Source organism: Nicotiana tabacum, chromosome 22 (genome assembly GCF_000715075.1).
Source record: "Nicotiana tabacum cultivar K326 chromosome 22, ASM71507v2, whole genome shotgun sequence".
Classification (NCBI taxonomy): Eukaryota; Viridiplantae; Streptophyta; class Magnoliopsida; order Solanales; family Solanaceae; genus Nicotiana; species Nicotiana tabacum.
Window position 1 is genome coordinate 15,326,540 of NC_134101.1, and position 27,784 is coordinate 15,354,323.

Genomic DNA, 27,784 nt, shown 5'->3' on the forward strand with positions numbered 1-27,784 from the left:
CAACCTCGATATGCCTGCAGTACCCAAAAGTATCCATTTTCTCTAATTTAATATTGTAAAGGTATTGATTTAGTATCTTACGTATCAAACGTTTCAATACAACGATAAGTATTCCTTTATACTTGGTAAATAATACTTACCCTCAAAGTTAGACTTTCTAGTTAGAATCTAGATGAGTTTGGAGTACCGAAGTGGGAAACCAAAATAAAATTCTTTATCTTTTTTTTTTGTTGTTATTTTTCTATTGCGTGGTAAGTTATTTGAAAAAAATAGATGGACATGTATTTTTTTTCATCTTTTAATTTTTGTTTATTTATATTTTTGTTGTGGAGTAATTGAAATTTGAAACTCAAAAACTTCATATAAATAGAGAAATGGAAGACAGTCAAGTCTTTTCTTTTCCTGGTTGTTCCATTTCATCCCCCATTACTTTCTCAATCTGTCTCCAAAACTTCCATCGGACGCAGTCACCGTCACCATTTCCGATTCAACAGAGAAAAACAGTAGTAAACCTCGAAAACTACAGAGTCTTCCCTCAGTCCAAACTCTGCATCAGTAGTCAAATCTCCATTCTCATGTTCTAGTCCAACTTCACAGCCCCTCATGCTTCTACAGCTGGGGCTGTAATTCACTTCAACAAGAAATAACAAGTAATCAATTAATTATTAATCACTAAACCCTAGCTATGGTATTCAAAGGCCGATTTTTCTCATCTAAGAAATCCGACCCATCAAGCCCAGATGGATCCTCCAACAACAGTCCACGATCCCTTGGGTCCAATTCCCCGATCCGATCCGACAAGAAGAAGTCTAAGTCCACTTCTACTTCTTCTTCCAACTCTCCTATTACCCCATCTTCCATTTCAACCTTTGCTACTAAGAAAAAAGATGTTAAAGGTAAAGAAAGTCCGAGCCCGAGTCCGACTTCCACTAAGAATCCGGCTAAGGAAGTGGGGCCTACGTCTGTATCAGTGTCGCCGATTGTGGCATCATCGTTGGGCTTAAATAAGATAAAGACTCGATCTGGGCCGTTGCCACAGGAGAGCTTTTTTGGGTATGCTAGTAGAGATAAGGGAAATTCACTGGGTGCTAGCAATCTGTCAAAGAATGTAGTGGGCCCGTCGAGTTCTGTTTCGGGTAAGAAGAGTGTTGAGAAGAAGTCAGTGATGGGTTCCGCAGATAATGTGAGAAATTCAGATAGTATGTCTTCTGAGAGTGGTCATTCCAGGGAGCAAAGTCCACGTGTACCTGGTCCATCGAGGCTGCAGAATGGTGAATCATCTACTGAAGCAGGTAAAGTCCTTGCCTTTGCTATTACAAAAGCTACATGAATTACAATGAATTACACACATACAGTATATCTGTATGAAGCACGTAAATATTAGTGAGTGAGTGTGGTACTTCACATCCACTGGCTTAAAATGTGAATACTAGTTGCTGTGTTTGAAAGGCTAATTCTATTATCACACAAGGGAAGTAGAAAAGTAGCAAATGCTGATGCAACTAGAAACTCTGATACAACTTTCAACTTGTGTATTTCAACAATACAAGGATCTTAGTTCCAAATCAGTTGATTCTTGGCATACGGTGATCCAACACTCGAACACTAAGACAGATGCCCTTGACGGTGTGATTTACTAGGTTAGGAAACTGAATCATGCAGTACATGGTTTTTCATGGTGATCTTGATTGTTAGAATAGTAAGTTTCTAGACAAAATGAATTATACACTATTTGACAAGGAGGTAGAAGCTAAGGCTTAGTGTAATTCTCAGAAGGTTTTACTTTTGAATGAAATATCTAGTTATGCAGAGGGCTGTCTGCTATTTTCCAAATGAGCAAATGTTCAATTGGAGTCAAATGGAAGAAAGATGGAACATTTTGGTTTGCGGGGAAAAATTGGTTTTGGTATAGAATTCCACATTGTCCTCGGTCACAGTTTAGTTGAAGTGCTTTCTGTGAATCCATTGATACGTCAGATGATAGTGACAGGCGGAGTGCCGGAGGTTTTTCTTTTGGGTGGGTTTTCTTCAGGGACAGGGAGCAGATGGTGGTTGCAGTGTTTCTCATCTTGCAACTTTTCATAGTGCCTTAGATGTTGAAGGAAAATTATGGAGGAAATAAGACTTTGTTGATAATTAAGTCTGATACTACGAACTAAGTTTTGAGGGCTGCTAATACAAAAGCATTGATACTTTTGATTTCTACTAGAAAACATAACGGGATTCTTAGTTGGCCCTGTTTCTTTCTGGTTCACAAAGAAATATTAAGAATGGGGTATGGCAAGATCTATTCCTCCAGGGATGATCCTCATTGTCCTAAGCTATCACAATAAGTGACTAAGATGAAGTGGGTGGGTTGGCTTGCTGCGCACCATCAAAGCCATGTCATGGTTTATCGCTCAGGCTGCTCTGCCCTTGTTGGTACGTGGTCGAGGTGCTGCATGCCCATGTGTTCCACCTTGCCCTATGCTGTCACTTTCATGTGCAGCACTGGGCTCTCCCATGCGTGTCTCGTTGCTGATATTCACCTAAACTGTGCGGTTGACATAGCTGTCCTGCCCACATCCTTGACATTCTAATTGGGTAACGTGGTGCACCACCCCTGTGCCACCATATAATGATAACACCTACAAAACTGTACGGCAGAATTAAAGACTGATGCATATGAAATTCTTTTGGCTTCTGTTTTGGCATTTTTTTCAAGTTTTCTGAAAAAAGGAAATAAAGAACCAAATACACCTGTACTGATAGTTTTAGAAATTTAGCGTACATAATGTTTATTTAAAAATATGACGCATATAAAAATAAGGAAACAGAACAGTTAGCCCTGGAGATCTCAATTGGCCCCATAAAAGGATAACACAATCAAAGATGTTTGACATAGTTAGTGGTGAAACTTTGGCCGAGCAACGATACTAGATAATTTTTTTTTTTGATGTAATAAATTGTTGTATTAAAAGGCATCAAGAAGATGCAAGAGTACAAGGAGCTACTTACAAGAAGCAGATATACAAAAAAAACAAAAGTGAGTTGCTAGCCCCTATACAATGTCTCAATCTAGGACAAGAGAGCTAATAAACTCCAAAAAGTGTTCAGTACTAACTATTGGGGACAACTTTGTCCAGCACGATACTAGATAAATTTCCCTTTTAGGCTCATGAAATTATCATCCACAAGCAAGAACTGCATATTGAGTTTAGATTATTCAGTGGTACATTATTATTTTTAATTTTCAGGTTTGATTTCTTGTTACACTATTTTGCATGTTCATCCATATTTGGTGTTTTTCCTAGTCTTCTGTGATTCCCAAAGAAGGTGGAAGTATTGGATTTTTTCATTTCCATGATTAAGCAATGCTAAAAGCTTCTGCAATAATTTTATTGTGATTTTATTGTCTTAAGTAGGCTCCATCGACTACTAAAAAAAGAATCTCTTAGGCTCCCAAGGACTACCCTTTCGCTTTGCGGCAGACTGAATCCTATTAGCGGGCTTTGTTTATAAAGTTCGTAAAAGTCCGATGCAAAGTTACATTTGTTTCCTATAGTTTCAGATAAAAATGCACTAGTTTGCGACTCTGATAGGAAATTGGCATTGGTCCGATAAAGGACAAACATGGCTGGTTTCCGATCTTTCTTCCTTCCTTTCTTTCTTTCTTTCTTTCTTTCTTTCTTTCTTTTGTTTTGTTTCCTTGACAAGTCTGGTAATCCCATGTTTCTGGTCCATACAGTATCATGGAAGTAGTTCTTCTTCACTACTTCAACCAGTTGTACCTTATGCCTCTGGGCTCCCTTTCTTGGCTGCTTGAATGTTGATTACCTCTATCCGACTAAGGATTAGACGTTAGGTGCATATATGGACAGAGATATAAATTGATCATTAGGCATTTTAACAACTGAAGTCCAGTAAGAGCTAGTTCTCCTCCATTGCAGTAAGCATTCTAGGGAATTGTATGAATGGCTTTGTTCTTACTACATGCAACGTTTTGTGTTGTAATCTGGCCAACAAGTGTTCTTCCTTTTCTTTTATTCGACTTAAAAAAGAAAGCTATTCATATGACCGCTGAAAAGTCACTGAATTAGTAATATGTTCTGGGATAGGAAGTTCACGTAGTTGCTTGAGGTTAAAGTTATGCTCTAGTTTCTTATGTTTTGATCCTTATGCAGGCCGATTCAGTTCATCTTGCGGCTATTCTGGAGGTCTGAGGAGCTCAGATGTTTATACTCCAGAATTGAAGGTAAAGAGGATTAACCTGTTGCATTAATTGATTCTTTTGTTGCTATTGTATTATTCTTATTCTAATGTAATTTGTACTTTCTAGGCATCTTATGAATGTGACAACCCAAAGGAGTCTGAATCACCACGCTTTCAAGCTTTACTCCGGGTGACTAGTGCTCCTAGGAAAAGGTTTCCTGCAGATATAAAAAGTTTTTCGCATGAACTAAATTCCAAAGGTGTACGGCCTTTTCCATTCTGGAAACCTCGAGGTTTAAACAACTTGGAGGTAATTCAACTGTTTTGCAAGGTTCTTGAAGTTTGTAAATGATCAGCATACTTTTTCAAATGTTGATCAGTATATTGCAATTTCAACAGGAGGTTTTAACAATGATCAGGGCAAAGTTTGACAAAGCAAAGGAGGAAGTCGATACTGATTTGCGTGTTTTCGCAGCAGATCTGGTTGGAGTTCTAGAAAAAAATGCCGAAACTCATCCAGAATGGCAGGAAACTATTGAAGATTTACTGGTTTTGGCTCGGAGATGTGCAATGACATCTCCTGGGGAATTTTGGCTTCAGTGTGAGGGCATCGTTCAGGAACTTGATGATAGACGCCAGGAACTCCCCATGGGTACGCTAAAGCAGCTGCACACTAGAATGCTTTTTATACTTACAAGGTGCACAAGATTGCTTCAGTTTCACAAGGAAAGTGGATTTGCTGAGGATGAATCTCTATTTCAGCTTCGTCAATCGTTGCAACCTGTAGAGAAACGAAGAGATGGAAAGATATCTGGTCCTCTGAAGTTCCCAAAGTTGCCTCCTACAAAAAAATCTTACAGTCAGGAACAACATGGCTCTGAATGGAAGAGAGATCAAGCTGTACAGCCAGGTAACTTTCAGACCTCAGAAGCTGAAACTGCAAAAAAACTGGATTCTCCAGGCAGTAGGAATCGAATGGCATCTTGGAAGAAATTTCCAACTCCAGCAGGAAAAAGTCCCAAAGAAGCTTCTCCAATCAAAGAGGAGAACACTGATAGCAATATTGAATCTACGAAGCTATTAATGGATAAAAGAGGCCCTTCTGATGATCTAGCTACTGCTAAGCATCCTGATCTTTCTTCTGCTAGGGATTCTCATGCACACTCCTCAGTTCCTTCCAAACACCATCGTAAAGTTTCCTGGGGTTACTGGGGTGATCAACCAGGTGTTTCTGATGAGAGTTCAATAATATGTCGTATTTGTGAGGAGGAGGTCCCCACATTACATGTAGAAGACCACTCCAGAATTTGTGCAATTGCCGATCGTTGTGATCAAAAGGGTCTAAGTCTTAATGAACGCTTGATAAGGGTTGCAGATACTCTTGAGAAGCTCATGGAGTCATTTGCACAGAAGGACATTCAGCATGCTGTTGGAAGCCCAGACGGTGCAAAAGTATCAAACTCTAGTGTAACGGAGGAATCTGAACTTCTTTCTCCAAAGCTTAGTGACTGGTCTCGCAGAGGTTCAGAGGATATGCTCGACTGTCTTCCTGAAGTGGATAACTCTGTTTTCATGGATGAACTTAAAGGTTTACCTTCTATGTCGTGTAAAACCCGGTTTGGACCCAAGTCTGATCAAGGAATGACAACATCATCTGCTGGCAGCATGACACCTAGGTCCCCATTACTGACACCAAAGACCAGCCCAATCGACCTGCTATTGACAGGAAAAGGTTGTTTCTCTGAGCATGATGATCTCCCTCAGGTAGACACTACTATGATTCTTCAGCCTGTAGTTGTTTCACTTTTTTTTGGTGATACGACTATAAAAATTTTATTGCTGCCAGCAGAGTCTGCATGCACTTGCATGTATTTTCTCTGGTTGTGGATATGTTAGTAGATGTAGCCTGTCTTAGAAATTGTTATCTAACCTGAAAATTTCAATTTTGTGCTCTTTTCTCGAGATGCAGTCACGGTGCTTCTTGTGGAAAGTTGGATATCCTTATAGGTTATAATTGATCCAGCTGCCACGAAATTGTTCATCATTTTGGCAATTTTTGCATGAAACTGTTTTTGGTGGCATCCTCTCCATTGAAGTTTCTAGAAGTTGCAGCTTTTCTGTTAGGTCCATTAACGGAGTTGTCAAATCCCTTTCTCCCCTTTTTTCTTTTTCTCTCGCGCATCAAAACCTTGGCCCGAAATGATTTTGCTGCTGCTAGTTTTTCTTCTTCTCCTTTTCCTCCACCTCCTATCCCCTCAAACATTAGTCATATTCTTATTCTTGCCCTCCCATGCTTCGCTGGATGAGACAATAGAGAGAGATGCAACAACAACTACGCCTTAGTCCCAAACAAGTTGGGGTCGGCTATGAACCCTCACTTCTTTCTTTAAGCTCAATTCATATCATCATCATGCCAAAATAAAATCAGAGTGAAAGTGAAAAGGAAGTTTTATATATTATAATAATAAAAGAAATTCTATAACACGTCTAAACCTATATCCAACCAGGAGATATCACCTATATGGATCATTACAATAGAGAGATGAAAGGGAGAAAAAGAAAGTAAAATAGAAAAGAAAATAAAGAGAGAAACACGAACATAAAAGTACTTCGGCTAACAGTTCTGGGCTCAAAAGCACACTCCTTCCTGTGCTGCTCTGGATGAGAGCATAAAAGGAAGATGAATGGGGAAAAAGAAACAAGAATAGAGAAAAAAAACAACGATTAAAATGAACAAGAAAGCAGTCTGCTTATTCGTACTGGGCTTGCTGCCGGCTATCTATGGGTTTGACCATCCTTTCACCGGTTGGTCAGTTATAGGATGCTTTCATTTTCCTACTCTGCTAAGGTGCATAAGTCGAAAGAAATGCTAGTTCATTCCTTCTCCATACACGAATTCTTTTAGTAACTGGAATTACAAAAGTACTTTAGCTTTTGCAATGTGATCATGATAAGCAACAGGCATATTTTCACTGTCCGAGCAATGGAGATGGAGATACAAAGCAATAATCTCTGCCATTGTGCTTTTCCTTCACCTGGCTATTCCACCCCCCCCCCCCCCCACCCACCCCCCTCAAAAAAAAAAAAAAAAAACTTAGGAAATTAGAGGAGAATAAGAAAGTGAAGGTAGGCAGGGAGGAGAGAAGTGGTCTATCTTATTTACTTTTTCTTTTTGGAAAGAAAGAACCCATAATTTTTTAAATTCCCACTTTGCTCACGGAGTTCCCCACTTTTTTTAAAAACTAACGAAAGAGGATTTCGTACAATGGTTTAAATTTAAAGAGGTTAATACCAAAAAAATCTGTTTGATGGGTGAATTTCCAAAAGGTGAAAAGGTTAGTGTTCTCTGGAGCACTGCTTTCTGTTTCCCAGTGTGAATATACATTTAATTATTGTCGTGGATGGTTTTAATTCTACGGGTGATAAGCTGCCTAACTGTTGACTTCAATAGGTGCAGGATAACTTGTATCGACTTCTTTTATAATGCATCTTTCTTCTTCTCTTTTGTTTATTCGCCTGGAGGATTTTTTTGACAGCTTCATGTTACTTTTTAAATTTTGCAGATGAATGAACTTGCCGATATTGCTCGATGTGTGGCAAATACGCCTATAGATGATGATCGCTCTTTACCTTATTTGCTCTCTTGCCTTGAAGATTTAAAAGTTGTGACGGAACGCAGAAAGTTGGATGCACTTACTGTTGAAACATTTGGAACTCGCATTGAAAAGCTGATTCGGTAATTTGACCTTTCCTGTGTTTTATCCATATACTGCTTGTACTCTCAAAAAACAAATGATAAATAGTAAGAACCATGAAGTGGAGAGGGGGCTCGGAGATAAAACAAAGGAATCTTGCCATCCTTTTTCTTCTTCTTTTTCCTTCTACTCCATCTTTCAAGAAGTTTGTCTTTATCTTGAGTTCACAAATATCCAGGGAGAAGTATTTGCAACTATGTGAGCTGGTCGATGATGACAAAGTGGATCTAACTAGCACTGTCATTGATGAAGATGCTCCCTTGGAAGATGATGTTGTACGTAGCTTGAGAACCAGCCCAATTCATTCTAAAGATCGTACGTCTATTGATGACTTTGAGATTATCAAACCAATTAGCCGTGGGGCATTTGGTCGGGTTTTCTTGGCGAAAAAGAGAACAACTGGGGATCTCTTTGCAATTAAGGTACTATGGTGGTTTGCTGCTTGTGTTTTATTGATCAACATTTCTTGAATCATTCAGTATTTCATTTTTGAAGTGATTTTTGCGTGACCTGTGATCAAGCACATGTGGAATCCCCTTCCGCAATCGTGGTCCCAGGCCAAGGGAAAACCAAAAACAATATCTCTGTCTGTAAGGGATAGCGTCTTGTCCCATGTCTTTAACATCTGTTTTTATGCATGTCTCATCTCTAGCAAACAAATATATGGTGAAATTTTTGGGAGTTTATATATAAGGATTGTGTTACAATTGCATGTTGTCTTGCAACGTTACTTATAAAAAATAAACAACTAAAGGATCTTATGAAACCTCCATCTCCAATTGCTATTGGTGATTAATGGAAAAATTGTCTTGTTATAAATTTACTATTTTCGATATCTACATGTGTATTACATGTATCTCTCTGAAAGGGATGTTACGTGTGTTTACAAAGGGAGGGTTAGGATTCCTCCCTTTCTAACTGTGGGTTTCCCAGTTTTATTTTTCATGGTATATGCTTCTTTTGTTATGTCTGTTGGTTTCTCTGATGACATCATCAATTCAATTGTCAGGTGAAACCAGCATTCCCAACTCGTCGTAACTGTTAGTTTATAGATATGTATAGTGTAGTCTTGTCCCACATTGGAAGAGGAGTAATATCTCCTTGTAGTGTATAGCTATAAATAGGGACATCTTGTATTGAATTTATCATCTAATATCAATAACATATTTTCTCCCGTGCCTTCTCACATGGTATCAGAGCATTAGTGAGAAAAGATCGATGTGCGTCATTCCAGCGTTAACCGAGAAGAAAGAACTTAGTCATCGTGTAATTTTCCGGTGACCTAAGGCTTGTCTAAGTGAAAGTCACTTTCTGTCGGTGTTGTGCTAAAACCAACACCACCACGAGGTAGATCACCCTCCGACTACCAACCCCTGAAATTTTATCCGGCAGAAAAGCCGCCACGCTTCTCCACGCGCCGGCAACAACTTTTCCGGCGAGGGTTCCGGCCACTTTCCGGCCATTTTTTCGCGAAGCTTCTTCAGGACAGTGTGCTCTCCTCAAAATTCCGAGCCTGCCCATCTAATTCAAATCAAATTCCGGCCACTTTTATATTTTTCCGGCGTGAACAGTGACCTTTCTGGCCATTTTTTGAAAATATTTCTTCAGGACAGCTTGCTCGCAAAGGAATTCCGAGTCTATCCATCCTGGTTACAACAAATTCCGACAACTTTGGAATTTTCCGGCGAGCTACAGTGTTCCCGGCGTGAACAGTGTTTCCGGCACAGAACAATGTTCTGTTTTCCTGCTGTAAATAGTGTTTTTCAAGCTATTTTTTCAGTTTTCTCACAGGAGTTACTTATTTCCACTATTTCAAGTTAACCATACTACTACAAATTGTAGCGACATGGGAACCGATGCTTTGAATAGTCGGATGGTTTCTTTAGCAGAGTATATTGAGTTCCTTCAGTATAAAGCATGTAAGCAGACATCTTCTGAGATAGCTTCTGTTGTTCAAACAGGTAATAGCGTGACTTGTTTCTCCCAATCTTCATCCTCTGAGTCTTGGGTCATTGATTCAGGTGCATCAGATCATATTTCTGGTAACAAATCTCTTTTCACTACTATTTCATATTCTCAATCTCTTCCAAAAGTCACAATGGCCAATGGGTCTCAAACCATGGCAACTGCAATAGGTCAAGCAAGCCCACTTCCTTCCTTACCTTTAGATTCAGTCCTTTATGTTCCCAATAGTCCTTTTAATCTCATAGCTGTTAGTCGCTTAGCCAAATCACTTAAATGCGCTGTTTTATTTCTTGATGACCATGTTTTTATACAGGAACGCAGTACGGGGCGGATCATTGGTACCGAGCGTGAATCAAACGGACTTTATTATCTTATCCTTGCTAAATCACATGGACTCACATCTTGTCTTCCTTCTACAACTTGTCTTGTTACTGATTCACCAGATTTATTATATAAACGGTTGGGACATCCCAGTTTGTCAAAACTTCAGAAAATGGTATCTGGTTTATCTCACTTGTCAGCTCTAGAGTGTGAGTCATGTCAGCTCGGTAAGCATACCCGTTCCCATTTCCCTCGGCGTCTTGATAATCGAGCAGAGTCACCTTTTACTTTAGTCCATTCAGATGTTTGGGGTCCTAGTCGGGTCAGTTCCACCTTAGGATTCCGCTACTTTGTCAGTTTCATTGATGATTATTTTAGGTGCACTTGGATATTTTTGATAAAAAAATCGATCTGAGCTATTTTCTATTTTTCAGACCTTCCACGCTGAAATTCAAAATTAATTTGGGGTTTCTATTCGCACATTTCGTAGTGATAATGCCCGAGAGTATTTGTCTTCCCCATTTCAGCAGTTTATGAAATCTCATGGGATTATTCATCAAACATCTTGTCCGTACACATCTCAACAAAATGGGTAGCTGAAAGAAAGAATAGACATCTTTTTGAAACTGCTCGTACCCTACTCATACAATCTCATGCTCCGTTGCGTTTTTGGGGGGATGCCGTTCTTACATCTTGCTATCTTATTAATCGTATGCCATCTTCAGCTATCCAGAACCAAGTTCCATTCTCTGTCATGTTTCCCCATTTACCTTTGTTCTCTTTTTCACCCCGTATCTTTGGAAGCACTTGTTTTGTCCATAACCTTACTCCAGGAACAGATTAGTTAGCTCCTCGTGCTCTTAAGTGCGTATTTCTGGGTTTCTCGAGAACACAAAAGGGGTATCGATGCTACTCTCCTGACCTCCGGCGGTACCTTATGTCCGCTGATGTTACCTTCTTTGAAACCCAATCATACTTCACAGGTTCGGGTCATCACTTAGATATTTCTGAGGTACTACCAGTTTCATCTTTTGGAGATTCAGCACTCCAGCTCCACCACCTACAGCTCCAGTTGTAGCTCCACCACCTATAGCTCCAGTTGTAGCTCTACCACCTATAGCTCCAGTTCCACTACCTACAGCTCCGGTTGTAGCTCCACCACCTATAGCTCCAGTGCCTCCACATAATCCAGTTCAACCTTCTGCAGCTCCACCACTCTTGACTTATCATCGTCGTCCACATCCAGCATCAGGCCCAGGTGATTCACGCCCCGCATCAGATTCTGCACCTACTGCGGACTTGTCTCCTCTTAGTCAACCAATTGCACTCCGCAAAGGTGTACGATCCACACTTAATCCTAATCCCCACTATGTCGGTTTAAGTTATCATCGTCTGTCGTCACCACATTATGCTTTTATATCTTCTTTGTCCACTGTTTCTATCCCTAAGTCTACAGGTGAGGCACTATCTCATCCAGGATGGCGACATGCTATGATTGACGAGATGTCTGCTTTACATGCGAGTGACACTTGGGAGCTTGTTCCTCTTCCTGCAGATAAGTCTACTGTTGGTTGTCGTTGGGTTTATGCAGTCAAAGTCGACCCGGATGGCCAGGTTGATCGGCTTAAGGCTCGTCTTGTTGCAAAAGGATATAATCAGATTTTTGGGCTTGATTATAGTGATACTTTCTCTCGTGTGGCTAAAGTAGCATATGTTCGTCTCTTTTTGTCCATGGCTGCTGTACGTCATTGGCCTCTTTATCAGTTAGACATTAAGAATGCTTTTCTCCAAGGTGATCTTGAGGAAGAAGTTTATATGGAGCAACCACCTGGTTTTGTTGCTCAGGGGGAGTTTAATGGTTGTGTGTGCAGATTGCGCAAGTCACTATATGGTTTGAAACAGTTCCCTCGAGCTTGGTTTGGTAAGTTCAGCACAATTCAGTGTTGTGAAGAGCGTGAAGCGAGAAAAAGCGACAAACCCCATTTCGCTTAAAGCGAGAAGCGAAGCGCTCGCTTTTTTGAAGTGAAGCGAAATTTTAAAAAATAAAATAAAAAAATATTGCATAGACAACACATGTAATTGTAAGCAAATGTTCAATACTTCAATGTAAAAACTAAATAGTAGCATCAATTAAAGCACAAAATGAGCATCCTATTCTTCTACAAGATTGTCAAATTCTTGTATTCCACTATCATTATTATATTGCTCGTCATCTTCTTCAACTTCTTCTTCTTCATCAACTAGGGACAAAGTAGCTGCCTCTTTTCCCTTCCTCTGTGAACTTGAAGTTGAGGTACTCCCCCTCAAACCATAAATCCTCTCCCCAATTCCACGCGCCTCCGCAACATCACCCCAAGTGAAATCAGAAGTTTCCTCAAATACTTCTTCATCTGCATGATCTTCCGGGACTCCAGTTAGCCATTCATTAGCATCATCGATGTTGTCCAAACTAATTGGATCAATTACATTGCGAGCGTTGTAACGACGCCTCAATGTTCTATTGTACTTAATGAATACTAGATCATTGAGACGCTTCAAGGTTAGTTTGTTCCTTTTTTTGGTATGAATCTGCAAATAATAAGTAATTAGTAAGTTTAGGACAATTGAGATATAATTTAATTATCTCAATATACTAAATCTTTCTTCTTAGTTCTTTCATGTTCAAACACGCTCCAATTCCTTTCACACCCGGATGAGCTACATGTTAGACTTAGAACCTTGATGGAAAACTTTTGTAAATCCGGAGTGGAATGGCCATATTGCTTCCACCATTCAACTGTAGAAGTAGAACAAATTTTCAAAACATAATATTGATAAAGAAATAACTTATTAACTATAAAACAACATATAAGCACTCGCTCACCTGGTGACTTCGTCTTTCTTTGTCTAATCGCCATGTTTTTTCCAAAAAGTTGCTCAGCGTTCCTATAAATACTAAATTGCTCTGTTATTTTATCTTGCACGGATTCTTCAGGTATCAACTTCTCAATACATTCATAGTATCCATTCCACAAAGGTTCATCTCCTAGAATCCTTTCTTCATTGTCATAAAACAGTTCCGGGTTCAAAACAAGTCCAGCTGCATGCAAAGGGCTATGAAGCTTACTATCCCACCTTTTATCTATGATCTCAAAGACTCTTTTGTATTTTCTTTGATGACTAAACGAGACTTGAATAGCCTCCTTTGCCCTATCCATTGCTTCGTACAGGTAGCCCATTGGTGGCCTTTGCTCCCCATCCACCAAACGAAGCACTTTAACTATAGGACCACCAATCTTCAATGCATGAACCACATTGTTCCAGAATGAAGGAGAAAGTATAATATCTGCAGATTCTCTCCCTCGAGCTTCCCTTCCATAGGCACTGTTAGTGTACTCATCTGAAACAAACAACTTCTTCAAATTGCTTTTTTGCTCATACATCCTATGCAAAGTCAAGAAAGCAGTAGCAAATCTTGTCTTTGCGGGTTTCACCAAGCTTCTTTGTTTAGTGAATCTCTTTATCATATTCAATAACAAAGGCCTTTGAACAATATAGGAATGCACTCTAATTGCCTGATTAAAGATTGAACTAAAGGGTCTTTCCTTGAAAATGTCACCGAAGATCAAATTAATAGAATGTGCTGCACACGGGGTCCAATAAATATGCGGGTACCCAGCAGACATCAAATCGCCAGCTTTAACATTTTCACTGGCGTTGTCCGTGACAACTTGAACAACATTTTCTGCTCCAATAGAGTCTATTGTACTCTTGAACAAGGAGTACATTTTGGTTGAATCAGTCAAAGAGTCGCTTGCATCAACGGACTCAAGAAACAGGCTTCCCTTAGGAGAATTCACCAAGATATTGATGATCATTTTTCCATTTCTCGCCGTCCACTTATCCATCATAATGGAACAACCAAACTTGTTCCATTCTACTTTGTGCTCTTCCACGATTTTGTTCACCTCTGCTACTTCTTTTTTTAGATATGGCCCTCTAACTTCATGATATGTTGGAGGCTTCATTCCTGGACCATATTGGCCTACGGCCTCAATAAAAGCAGAAAAAGTGTCAGTATAATTAACACAATTAAAAGGAAGACTTGCATCATACATCCACCGCGCAAACATTGTAATTGCACGATCCCTCAAAATCGTTTTGGCATCAATTTGAGGATTACCACTTTTTCCTTCCTTATCTCCAGATTTTTTCGAGAAGTAACAATCCATAGGACCTTTGGTCTTGCCAGTAGATCCACAACTAGAAGACATTGGTTGCATCCTTCCCCGCTTTTGTGATTTTGGTGGAAGCGACGAAGCATCGTCACCTTCTTCTGTTTCATCATCGTCATCAAGATTATACAGTTCTTGTTCATGAATCAGTTGAGTCTTTAACTCTCTCTTTTTATGAAGGAATGCTTTCAAATCTTCCTTCACATGCGACGGAACTTTAAGACAAGATGCGACATTTGGATCACCGCCGATTAGATGCGCTTTTTGACGATAGATTCCTCCATTTGAAATCTTGTCACAAAAAAGACATCTAATTGCCATCTTGTTGGTATCGCAAACTCTTTCAGAGTAAGCCCAAGCCGGATCTTTTCTATCTTCTTTTGGCGCCATTAAAAGAACAACTACATAACACATAAGAAAGGCAATAAGAACTAAGAATAAACTATAAAGGATATAAAAAATCATAGGAATTCTCTGTTAATAACTGGAAAAATTGGGCAGTAAAATTCTGGAAAAAATTCGCCAGCATTTCGCTGCTTTTTGGACGTTTAGAAAGAAAAAGAATAAGAAGAAGAAGAAGAAGAATGGAAATCAGAAGTTCAGAACATACCTCTTGAAGTCTTGAACTTGAAGTTGAAGAAGAAGAAGAACAACCCTAGCTGATGATTTGAGATTCTTTCAGAAATCAGAAGTAGATGAAGAAGAAGTCGCTGCTGTTGGAAGTTGAAGAATACGAGTCGCTGTTGTTGAAGATCAGTGTTTAATCCAAAAAACTTGTTTTTAATAAAATAAGGTTGGGTATTTTAATACAGAGAAGCGGACGCTTCTTCTCTTCGCTTCTCTTTCCCCGCTTCTCGCTTTTTACAGAGAAGCGGTCGCTTTTACTGACCTGAGTCGCTTCAGCAAGATGAAGCGCTCGCTTCTCGCTTAAAGCGATGAAGCGAGCGCTTTTTTAAACACTGGCACAATTATTCAGGAATTCGGCATGACTCGTGGTGAGGCTGATCACTCTGTGTTTTATCGGCATTCTGCTCCTAATCTGTGTATTTATTTAGTGGTTTATGTTGATAATATTGTTATTACTGGTAATGATCAGGATGGTATTACTAATCTGAAGCAACATCTCTTTCAGCACTTCCAGACTAAGGATCTGGGCAGATTGAAGTATTTTATAGGTATTGAGGTCGCTCAATCTAGCTCAGGTATTGTTATTTCACAGCGGAAGTATGCCTTAGACATTCTTGAGGAGACTGGAATGATGGGTTGCAAACCTATTGACTCTCCTATGGATCCGAATGCTAAGCTTCCCCTTGGACAGGGGAGCCTCTTAGAGACCCTACGAGATATAGGAGGTTGGTTGGCAAATTGAATTACCTCACAGTGACTAGACCTGACATTTCTTTTCCGGTGAGTGTTGTAAGTCAGTTTATGGATTCTCCCTGTGATAGTCACTGGGATGCATTCCATTTTTGCAATATAAGAATTTGACATTAGAGGGATAGCCTAGTGATAAGGACCACCCCCACCTTATTAAATAAGAAAAAAGGACCACCTTCCACCTTGGTTTGAGTCACCAAGGAAATAAATGCGGAAACGGTCACTGGCGGATCCTGAGAAGGACGGTTTGAGTGTGGGGTTTTGTCATATATATATAATAGCTTCTTGCTATTATATACATTCTTTAATACTCTTTCTTTTGGATAAGGTATACTCCAGTTTTGCTTTTCCTCAAGTTGGAGTGTACATATTGTTTCCACCTAGCTTGTGTGTAAATATATGATTAGGTAGGTCCTAGAAACGATTTTGTAAGTGCTAACTGATTGTTTGAATTGACAGAACAAGTAGTAATACATCTTTACTCGATGTCTAACATGAGCTGTCAGAGGGTTAGATATTAATGTCTAACTTGTTTATACCAAGAGTAAAATACATAAAGGTGGGGGATATGCTACCTTTTCTCCTTGAATCCTTGTTCGTTAAAGATAACATGCCTTGTATTTTTATGAGGTTCACTTTAGTTCTAATAGAGGCACTAATATGTGGCCCTATGGGGAACTAAAAAAACCAGTGTGAGTATTACCAGGTTTGGGAGTACTTTTTCTCCTTTACAAAAGATTGTGTACAATAAAGAATTACATTTAATGACATATACCAAAAGTGCTTCTAGAACTTGTATTATAAGGCAAAAACTGTACTAAAGTACTTTTAAAACTTGTAGTCTTAGATATACCATGACATTTGGCCCTAGGCCTTTGGGACCTTGGTCTAGTGATAAGAGCGCACCACGTGATATGCGGGTTAGGCGCATGTCACGAGTTTGAACCATGTCACAGACAAAAGCGTAGTATTTAAATGGAGAATGGTGGAGGGGCAGACCCATGTTTGCCGAGTTTCGAACCATGCCTCACTGACTCTCGGGGATTTCTCGGTTGTAAAAAAGATGTAATATGCGGTGACACTTCTATGGCTACAACAGTATGCCATTAAGGGTTTTCATGATCTTATACAAAAATAGTATTAAAGGTAAAATGAAAGTTTAAAGCTAAAGAGTTCCCAAATATAAAGTGTCATTCTTTTTGGAACAAACTACTATACTTTCCTCTCCCTAGTATTAAGGGGATGGTAGAGAGTGTAAACCGCAGAATTTGCGGTGACAAGTCAAATCCCTTTTGAAGATGTGTTCTCACTTTTCATTGCTGTGGAGGGACAATTGCAAAACAATCAAAAGCGTGAAGTCAAAAACGTCAAGACATCTCATGGCCATGCACACGAACAAAAAGAAATTTAAGGTTGTCAGACTAAATAAAATGATTTAAAGCACATCCTCACAGCATGAAGTTTCTTTGTATGATGAAAACACATCCCTAACAGTCACGATCATGGTCTTTAAGCTGCTTCCATATCTGCAAGGAAACAAAACGAAAATTTGAAACCATCAAGTGGTATCTTTAGGCAATATATTTTGTCAGAGACACACATCTACAAAGTAGGTATAAAGACATGGAGATGATTGGGCAGCTTTCTGCTTGATTCTATCAGCTCAAGAAACCGAGATTTGATTACTCTGACAGGCGTGGTTTTCTCTTTCTTTCTACTGTATTTCTTATGAGTAAACATATTTTGACTCATAATTATCGAATTTTCAAATTTTGTTCATCATTGGGAAGGACCCTTTGTTGCCATTATCCTAATGGGTAAAGTTCTAATCCTGGGTATGCTATAGCATATTTCTTTGTGGCACTTCAACTTACAAGTTTAGTTACAGGTCCTGAAGAAGGCAGATATGATACGCAAGAATGCCGTTGAGAGTATTTTGGCAGAACGTGATATCTTAATATCAGTTCGAAATCCCTTTGTGGTGAGCATGCTGAAGTGGAAAAGCATTTTACTAAAGAAATGATTATACCTTTTTTTTACTGATTGTATTATGGATTAGGTTCGCTTCTTCTATTCATTTACTTGCCGTGAAAACTTGTACCTTGTGATGGAGTACTTGAATGGTGGGGACCTATATTCATTGCTGAGAAATCTAGGCTGCTTAGATGAAGATGTCGCTCGTGTTTATATAGCTGAAGTTGTGAGTATCTAGGTCTCTGTCTTGCTCTCAAAAGTTTTGCACATATGGTGAAACACCTAAATCTGAAGTTGTGAGGTGCCCAGGTGCTTGCCCTGGAATACTTGCACTCTCTGCATGTGGTTCATCGGGATCTGAAGCCTGACAATTTGTTGATTGCACATGATGGTCATATCAAGGTAAAACTTGCGCCTGAAACGAACCTTTCTTGATAATTATATGTATTATCATGTTCCTTGTCTTAGGTGGGCTTATTTCATCTATCAGGCTTAGATATAAAGCTTAATAGGTAAAATTTGGTGGCTTTTTTTTTTAAATCCACCTGGTTTGCTCTTACCCTATATCAGTAACTATATGTCTGAAATCCAAGTTGTCAGCATCAGCTTTCTTAGCCATGGACGTTATTTGTAATCCTTTGTTTAATTATGGAATTTCAAAATTGGACTTGGGCCGGGCTTGTAACCATGTTCATATTTTGACCACATATGAGAAAATGAAGGCCACATTTTTTTAGAAGCACCATCATTGGTTCTTTTTTGTGAGAACTAAAAGCACCCTCATTAGTTTGGCATTTTGACGTCCATATTGAGCGAATGATGGCCAAAATATTAGCCCTTCCGTCCCAATTTATGTGATGGTGATTGATTGGGCATGGAGGTTGAGAAAGATAGATTTCTTTTTTGAAACTTGTGGTCTAAAACATGCCATGAATATTTCTTTGGCTATAAATCATTTCATTAAGGGTAAAATGGGAAGCGTAAAATAAGTTGTTTCTAAATCTAGGAAGACAAACTAAAAAAGTATTTCACATAATATGGGAGAAAGGGAGTAAAAAAATGAAAAAGGAAAAGCCTAACTTTTTATTTGGATAATAGTTACAGCAATGTAGAGAAATGCTAGAGCTTCAGTACACCAATGCAGGTTCAGATAATTTTGTTGCAGTAAACATAGCTATTTATTCAAATAAATCTAACTGCAATTCTGAGATGATTACAACAGTGATCCAGATGCCAAAGGAAACCCTGCACTACGACATCAAGAGTTTATATTTGCACAAAAAGGTCAACAGTTTAATGTAAAATAGTTTGGAAAATACTGCAATAGAGAAATTAGATGGACATCTAGTGTTTAAGTCAAGATGTTCCTTGAGGCCTCTGTTAGGGGTTTGCAAATCATTCTGCCATTGCTATGTGCCTACTTGTACCCTTATTTTTGTTCCATCGTTTGTTTGCTTATTTATCTTGGGGATGATGATCGGTGTGCTGATGCTAATGTGTTCCCCCTTAAGTGTAAATCATAGAAGTGTTTCTCATGGTTCATATTGGCATAATGACAGAAGTGCAACTTGTTAAATCATGTTGCACATTGTTAATTGCCATTGTTGTATAGCAAGCTCATAGAAAAACAACTATGCCTCAATCCCAAGCAGCTCATCATGGGATAAAATTACTCTTATAGTATCCCTTGATTTCTCCACATGCCGTTGATGTTCTTTTCTAGCATTATTAGCTATGTTGCTCGGACTCTCCAATAATGTTGTTTTACCAGTGTCGGATCCTCCAAAATGCATTATTTTTGGAGGATCCGACACGCACCCGACGACATTTTGAAGTCCTTGTAACATAGATTATTAGGGTGTTGTTAAAGCTCGCAGTGGTAAACATGTCGATGACCTATTTGTTTGTGCTTTATGCTTTAAATGACATTAGTTTCACGCTGATGAGTTAGTTTTAATTGGTGTAATTTTTTTCAGTTGACAGACTTTGGGCTTTCTAGAGTTGGTCTTATCAATAGCACAGATGACTTGTCTGGTCCAGCAGTCAGTGTGGCATCCATGATGGAAGATGATGAATCTCACCTATCTGCATCTGAACATCAGCAGGAGAGGCGGAACAAACGTTCTGCCGTAGGTACACCAGACTATTTGGCGCCAGAGATCCTTCTGGGAACAGGGCATGGTTTGTATCTATGTTTTTTCAGTCTGTCTTCTTTGACAATGAATAGCTGATTATCCTTGAACATGGCAAATATGCAGTCATTTTAAGTGATCAACTTGATAATGTTGTTGAATAAAGTCCCTTTTCCCTTTTCTTCACAAGTCCCAGTAAAGAAGGTTTGCAGTAGGTTGAGTGTCAGTGTCGAAACTATTCTAATGGTGATGAATTGTCTAAATACTGAATTTATTGGGACGTGTCTACCTAGGCACATTTTGGCATGATAATGATATGAGTTGAGTTTAAAAGAAGAAGTGAGGATTCATATCACCAACCCCAACTTTGAGTGGGACTGAGGTTTAGTTGTTGTTGTGTGTACCTAGGCACGTACGACTCGGCACTTGGGTGTAAACTTAAATATACGAGGAGTTCATTGTGCGAAGGAGCAGAGGCAAGGGTTCTCGCACCATTGAAAGGTGAGGGTGCAAAAAGAGTTAGTCCCGCCTTATCAACACGTAGATGTGGTGCTATATATAGGAAACCTTTTGCCTCATAAAGAATGGCGTAGGAAACTAACATGACTTTGATTCAAATAAGTAGTTGGAACTCGTTGACAAAAAAGTCAATAAAATTGGTGGTTACATTAAAAAGATAAAAGAGTAGATATTGCGTGTCTGCAAGAGACTAAATGGACATGAAAAAAATGTTTGGGAGATTGGTTATAAATAATGTTTTTATGGGATAGATAAGAATAGGAATGTAGGCAGGAACCAAGACTTACGGATAAAACTACATAAGTAAAGAGAATAGATGATAAGTCTATTCCATTAAGAGTGATTTGGAGAGATGAGACAATCAACATCAATAGTGGCTATGCTCAGCAAATAGAATTAGATGGGAAAACTGGGATTAAATTCTTGGAGGATGCAGTTATCTTTGTCAGGATACGTGTGGGTAGATGTAGTTGTGACTAAGTTCACGGAGAGGAAGTCATACTTGTCATTGTTCAAGATTGGAGATAATCATAGCCAAATAGACTTTATATCTTCTGCAAAAAGTGATCGCAAGGATTGTAAGGTTATACCAGGAGAAGTCCTAACCATTCCACATGGCTTGATGGTCTTAGATGTGAAGTGAACGAGTGGACAAAAAGAGGTGAAGAGTTACATGGAACCAAAAATTCTATAATGGACACTTTAGTCCAATACCCGATATTAATCGTTTGATTAGCTGATGAAGGGAGCATGAGATTTAAAAGTTAATGCAGATATCTTGTTGAAGGTTTAATCTTTACCTTATCAAAAAAAATATCTTGTTGAAGGTGATAATAGGTTGCATTAAGAAAGTAGAAAGTGAAGTTCTACGTGTGTAAAGACATAGGACTCTTAGCCACAAGAATATTCATGGTGAAAAGAGGATGCACAAAGAATTATCAAAGCAGAAAGAGAGCGGTATGGGAAGTTACCACGACAGGAGTTAGAGAAGCCTCCGGAGAATGTGAGATAGCTAAAAGAGATGCTAAGAGGGCAATTGTCGAAGCCTTAGACAACTTGTACCGGAAGTTAGGGATGCGGAGTGCGGAAGAAGAAATGTTATACGCTAGCATGACTGAGATAGAATGTACTTAAGGACTTGAACCAAGTTGAGTATATTAAAGAGAATTTCTAGCCAAAGTTTTGACCGGAACACACTAATAACTATGCCTCAGTCCTAAACAAGTTGGGTCAGCTATATGAGGCATTATTGCTATCTTAAAAAAGAGAGGTAAAGATGTTATTGCAATCAACTTCTCATCACAAATCACGAGAATAACTTTTGAAATATTTTTACATCCGTGATTAGAAGAGACCTTAGTTAACTTATAGAATTAGGTCAATTGAAATAAAAGATGCCTTGAAAAATATGAGGATTAGGAAAACCTGATGTCTAAATGGTATCTTTGTAGAGGTTTGGAAGTTCAGCGGAGAGGTTGGAGTAGTATACGCCAAGCTATTTAATGTTACATTAAGTAACAAGATGTCAAACGAATGGAGAAAAAGTACCTAGGTTTCGATATATAAAAACAGAGGAGATATTCAAAGTTATACGAGCTATCGTAGTGTTAAACTTATGAGTCATACAATACAACTAAGGAAAAAAAGGTAGAGCAAAGAGTTTGTGAAATTACAAGGGTGACGTTAACAATTTTGGATTTATACCAGGTAATTTTACAGTAGAGTATTTTTTCTCTGAAGGAAGTAACAGTAGACATCATTGTGGTGCCTAAACATTGATGATTTAGATATCTAGACTTAATCTTATGGGATATGATAGACGAACATGTAAGACAATAAAAGTAGGATGACAGAAATAGAGGAATAATACAAAAGTGACATGTGATAGGACATGTCTGGCGAAGTGAAGTGCAATTTAGAACAGTTGTTGAGACCGACAATTAGTGCAACAAATTCATAAGATGAATTTCGTAAAAGCGTGAATGTTACGATTGACGTGCAGTTCTCGTACAAGTTTGAACGAGATTAGAAATGATCAAATATGATGGAAGCTGCAAGTAGACACACCTAGAAGTAAAACGAGAGGTCATTTATGCATCAGTTTATAGTAACAACATGATGGTGGAAAACAATAAAAGAAAATAAGGTAGACTAAAAGGAGGGTAGTTGTCTGAAAAAGGATTTGCAATCTCTTGAAATCTATATGGACTTGACAAAATCACAATGGAAGTAAAAGATTCATATAGGCGATACAGACTTGTTGTGTTAACACTTAATTGTTGTTACATCTACATTACATTTGATTTTTGTCAGGAGTATGTTTCCTTCTATATTGATTAGAAACTTGTATGCTAGAGATAGGCGTGGTTTCATAATATCTGGCTCTAAAGAATCCTTAATTTGTCTCAAAAGACAAATTACTTAGTATTGGATGCATTTACATGATTAGAGCAGATACAGATAGATAATTGATCCAAGTAACTTGGGTTTGATTGATTACTAAAATTGGATATTGTACTACATAGCTGGGCCTCTAGAAGAAGGCAGAGACGATATAGAACATGAGACTTTTGGTCCCTCTAGCCCTCATGTGTGTACTATGGAAGGAGAGAAGTGGAGAGTGTTTTGAAAGGATAAGAATGACTTTGTACATTTGCATAATAGTCTTTCCTTTTGTTTGTTGTTAATTATGGTGCACCATGAGAACCCTGATTGGGTGTGTTGTGGAGAGGACCATATTTTTTGTATAAGCTCTACTTTTTGGTAGACTGCTTGTATGCAAGAGCTTTTCTCACATCAATAAAATTATTTACCTTGTAAAAGAAAGTAGATATGGTACTATGCACTCATGCATGCCATAGAGGTTAAAATTCTTGGAGAGTAACGAGGATGAGTTGGTGGACAGCAGGACAGGTTTGAAGTTTCTTCCAAATTATTGCTTTTTTATGGAAATCTGGACATTGAACCTTTGTCGACAGTCTCATGTTAGAAGTTTGAATATATGTCTAACCTGGCATTCTTATAAAACAATTGGATTTGACAGCATTCTTTTTTTTTTTTTGCGCCTTTCTGTTTGCTATTTAGTTCTTAGGCTACATAATTCTTTTCAGGTTTCACGGCTGATTGGTGGTCTGTGGGTGTTATTCTCTTTGAGTTGATTGTCGGTGTTCCTCCTTTTAATGCAGAGCATCCTCAGGTTAATATGTTGTCTTCTTATTTGTATCTTTAGTCCTTATTCTTCCATGTAGTTTTTTAACCCTTAGGTCTGAAGGAGTAGTACTACACTACCCATTTAGCTTTGGATTAGTTTATATATTAAAGGGAAGAAAAAAGGCCCCGAATGTTGCTTATGCTTTATATTATGGTGCGTTTAAGTCAACATAATTTGGGAAGAATCAAGGAAAAGATATAGACTCAAATCCTGTATTTCGATGAAAGTTCGAAAAAGAAAAAAGAAATGGGTTAAGAGTTAAGAAATTTTAGCTCTTTTATCTGATGTCGAGCAGTTCGTTGTATGTAACTAGGAATGGCAATGATGCAGGACAAGACCTTAGCGGGGCAGGGAAGGGCAAGACCTTAACAGGGCAGGGAGGTTAAAATTTAGTTTGAAAATCCGTAGCAGGGCAGGACGGGTCACAGGACCCGCTAAGATTCTGGGCGAGATGCACTGGTTTTAGACTTGGAAGATGCACTGGTTCTGCAATTGCTCTAGGCAGCCAACATGCCCTATTGGCCTCCGTATAATTAGGCTAGTTTCATAATTCATTTAATTGATGTTAGAACTAGAAGAAGGAGCCATAGAGTTTAAATCCTGCCCTGCTCCATTAATATAAGGAGTTCAATACTAAGAATCTTAAAGGCAACCTATAGAGTTTAAATCCTGGATCCGCTTCTGGTTAACATTTTAGCCAGTTGAGGCTTGACCTGCGCTTGTCAAAAAATGTATGTAACACTTGATATGCGTAGTTTAGTATTTGCAATTCTGATACCTTTATGCTTTTATCGCTTACCGTAGAAATTCTGTGAGCAGTTCTTTTTTTGATAACATACTCTGAGCAGTTTCTTTTTTGATAACGTACTATGTGATTTTTTTGTTTTTTTGTTTTGATAACGTACTCGGTGAGCATTTTCTCACCTGTGATGTACTATATTGATGAGGTTACTGTTTTATGAAGCACTTCTGATGTATTGCTCTTTCTCTTTTTACTTTTTGTCATTTGCAGAAAATATTCGATAATATTCTCAATCGTAAGGTACCTTGGCCAGGGGTTCCTGATGAAATGAGCGCTGAAGCACAAGATCTGATTGACCAGTAAGAGAATCATTCTGGTTATTGTTTTAATATCCCATTTTTGTCTTCCTAGTTTTGAGTTTACTAAGTTCTTTTTCCAAGAGCCTTCATCTTGTAGCCAGTTCTCATTTTAACTTCTGGGATAAGGACATGTAGATGTAAGCTCTATGTTATGTGGCGTGCATGAATTATGAGGAAATAGTTTTATTGACTTGAGAGAGGGCGTGGATCATTAGAATTTAGTCGACTTTTGACTAAAAAGCATCATCGGGGATTATTTATGAAAAGATTGTCTATAAATACTCTGAAATCGGTCAACAATCATGACCCTGGAACAGAAGAAGAATCTTACTATGAAAAGGATAATAGTGATAAATATACATTTGGAGTAATCTATTCTGCCAAAAATGAGAACAGGCTGGGTTTTGAACCTATAATTGATGGAGAGTTTATTCTGTAATTTTCAGGTGCAGCTTCTAAGATTAGCATCATTGGGCTTTAGTAATTATAAGCTTAGCGTTCTTCTTTTTGTAACTTATCTATTATAGAACTAGTTTGTTTCTGCCTCTCAACTTATGAATGCTGCTATCGTGTTAAATTTCAGGTTACTAACAGAAGATCCTAATGTCAGACTTGGGGCCAGCGGAGCATCAGAGGTGATGTTCTTTTTTCCATCAAACTTTGATATTGGCCCTTGTTACCTCTGTCCATTTGAAATCTTGAGAATAAATCTAGAATGACTATGATTCTTTCTTATGCAGGTGAAGCAGCATCCATATTTTAGAGATATTAACTGGGACACACTGGCTAGACAGAAGGTTTGACTGCAATTATTCATAGAAGTGATTTGTCTTCATTTAACTGTATCTGTACTAGCACATAGCCAACCCCACCTAGTTTTGAATTGAAGCATACTAACTCCGCCTAGTTTTGGATTGAGGTGTAGTTGTATTATTGTTGTTGTTGATGTATTAGCAGCTAGCAGGTGGTCGATCATATTAGTTCTACTAATTAGTGTAGAATCTATGCATGTACTTCTCAGGCTGCGTTTGTGCCTGAATCAGAAGGTGCACTGGATACTAGTTACTTCACAAGTCGCTTCTCTTGGAATCCTTCAGATGAACATGTGTATGCAGCCAGTGAGTATGAGGATTCTAGCGATGATGGTAGTGTTAGTGGTAGTAGCAGCTGTCTAGATAATCGCCAAGATGAACCGGTATGTTGATAACAGCCACACACACACACACACACACACCCCAAAAAAAAAAGGGACTGGTGTGTTACAACCCTTCATGTATTTAAATTAATTTTTATGGTTGACTCTGTTGATTTTTCATTAAATAGATGTAACTTAGTTGCAATAATGTGCAGGGTGATGAGTATGCTGGTATTGCAGAATATGAGTCAGGCTCTTCTGTCAACTATCCTTTCAATAACTTCTCATTTAAGGTAATTTCTTGTTTAACAACACTCCGTTCATGATTGGCTGCTTTTTGATGGCTGGGTGTTTTCTGGATGAGGGAATACATGACAGGGTATGGCTGGCTGCAGCTGTTGGATGCATTCTTAAATCGCTTTAAGAGGATGACATACTGTTTTAATGTTATCTGGATCTTTTTTGATCTTTCTTTCTACCTTTATGCTGCTGTTTGTTGCTTATGATCAGGAGATTACTCAGAGACGGAGCCAGGATTTGAGATTAATGCGTTCTGAACTTTCCACTAAACCCATAACTCGTTTTAGTAATTAGGTTTTCAATTAAATATTTATACATATTTAATGGATTTCCTAATACAAACATAGGGTCTAATCGAAAGCTACTGGATTCGTCCGAGCCCGTGTACCTTATTACTCTATCTCCGCTCCTGAGATTACTAAGCTTGTTTGACTAGTAAACAACACCTGGCATTCAGCAACCTCGGACTTTGTTCTCTCATTTGTTCTAACAATATACTCTCTACTTTGATTGACCAAATTTTACTTCTCTTTAATTACATGTGATACTTTGTCTGGTACTTAACAAGAGTTGATGTAAAAAGCCATTCAGCTCATAAATTAGTCCTAACAACTGATACCACACTATTTCTTTTCACTTTCTTCCAACAGAACCTCTCCCAGCTTGCATCAATCAATTATGATTTGCTTACAAAGGGTTGGAAAGACGATCATCCGTCAAATCATAATGCATAGCCACTGGGAACAGTGGCTGTGGAGTATTCAAACCTCGGTCTCTTGGGCTGATAGAATCAAACAGAACGTGGGCCAATCATCTCCCTGTCTTTACACCTTGTAAATGTATGTATATGACTAAGTTTAATGAAATAATTCTAAAGATACTACTTTTCTCTTCATTGTTACAGTTTTACATTTTTGTTCCATTGCAGATATAGAAGCAGCTTAAAGATCACGATGGGGACGACTGGGGATGTGTTTTTGTCATACAGAGAAATCTCATGCTGTGAGGTTGTGCTTTGAATCGTTTTATTTGTAGTTTGGCAACTTTGTGTTCTCATGCATGGCCATGAGATGCCTTGTGGTTTTTGACTTCAGGCTTTTGAGTGTTTTGTAAATGTCCCTCCACAGCAATGAGAACACATCTCCTGTTTCGAAAGGGATTGGACTTGTTGCCTCAAATTTTGCTTTTTGCAGCCTCTTCCATTCCTTTGATTCTTCTCTCTTGTGCAAGTATCTGCTAAATCTGCTGTGCTCTCTTGGTGTTGGCTAATTTCTGAGAAGAGATTAGTCAAAGGTCTAATAGAACGACTATTTTGCCTTTGACAGTGTAAAATAAAAAGATTTGAAAAGAAAAAAAGGTGTCCTAACACAGCTAAAATCATTTAACAAGGATCATAAATGATATTGCTACAAAGAGTTGGTACCATAATGTGGTTTTGTTGAGGATGCCATATTTCTTTTTTGGATGATATAAATTTTATCAAATTGTACTACAAAGTGTAGGTTACTATTCTAATAATTGGTTTGTCCCATTTTGTGTAAGATGCAACACCGTTTCCTTTTATGACATTAAATAACTATATGATTTCA

At 38.5% G+C, this 27,784-nt stretch overlaps 2 protein-coding genes across 2 annotated transcripts; one reads left to right on the forward strand and one right to left on the reverse strand.

Moving 5' to 3' along the window:
- The first annotated feature begins 374 nt into the window (after nucleotides 1-374).
- On the forward strand, nucleotides 375-27,373 carry LOC107768627 (putative serine/threonine protein kinase IREH1). The gene is made up of 18 exons (XM_016587749.2): nucleotides 375-1,292; nucleotides 4,164-4,234; nucleotides 4,319-4,501; nucleotides 4,591-5,955; nucleotides 7,755-7,927; nucleotides 8,125-8,368; nucleotides 17,712-17,804; nucleotides 17,883-18,023; nucleotides 18,107-18,199; nucleotides 19,774-19,978; nucleotides 23,559-23,644; nucleotides 24,672-24,760; nucleotides 25,344-25,395; nucleotides 25,501-25,557; nucleotides 25,782-25,955; nucleotides 26,111-26,188; nucleotides 26,846-27,034; nucleotides 27,124-27,373. The coding sequence occupies exons 1-17, from the start codon at nucleotides 686-688 to the stop codon at nucleotides 26,927-26,929; spliced, it is 3,795 nt and encodes a 1,264-aa protein (XP_016443235.1). The 5' UTR covers nucleotides 375-685; the 3' UTR covers nucleotides 26,930-27,034; nucleotides 27,124-27,373.
- Nucleotides 12,719-15,051, reverse strand: LOC142175690 (uncharacterized). Its single transcript, XM_075242660.1, has 2 exons — nucleotides 13,096-15,051; nucleotides 12,719-13,008 (listed from the first exon to the last, which is right to left on the reverse strand). The coding sequence occupies exons 1-2, from the start codon at nucleotides 14,909-14,911 to the stop codon at nucleotides 12,857-12,859; spliced, it is 1,968 nt and encodes a 655-aa protein (XP_075098761.1). The 5' UTR covers nucleotides 14,912-15,051; the 3' UTR covers nucleotides 12,719-12,856.
- Nucleotides 27,374-27,784: the final 411 nt, after the last annotated feature.

Bases quoted from the DNA above. Each gene is read 5' to 3' on its own strand.
- LOC107768627 (XM_016587749.2), top strand. From the start codon at position 686: ATGGTATTCAAAGGCCGATTTTTCTCATCTAAGAAATCCGACCCATCA. The intron at 19,979-23,558 runs GTTTGTATCTAT...AATTCTTTTCAG, and splicing joins CCTTCTGGGAACAGGGCATG to GTTTCACGGCTGATTGGTGG. The intron at 26,189-26,845 runs GTAATTTCTTGT...TTCTTCCAACAG, and splicing joins TCAATAACTTCTCATTTAAG to AACCTCTCCCAGCTTGCATC.
- LOC142175690 (XM_075242660.1), bottom strand. From the start codon at position 14,911: ATGATTTTTTATATCCTTTATAGTTTATTCTTAGTTCTTATTGCCTTT. The intron at 13,009-13,095 runs GTGAGCGAGTGC...CTACTTCTACAG, and splicing joins AAGAAAGACGAAGTCACCAG to TTGAATGGTGGAAGCAATAT.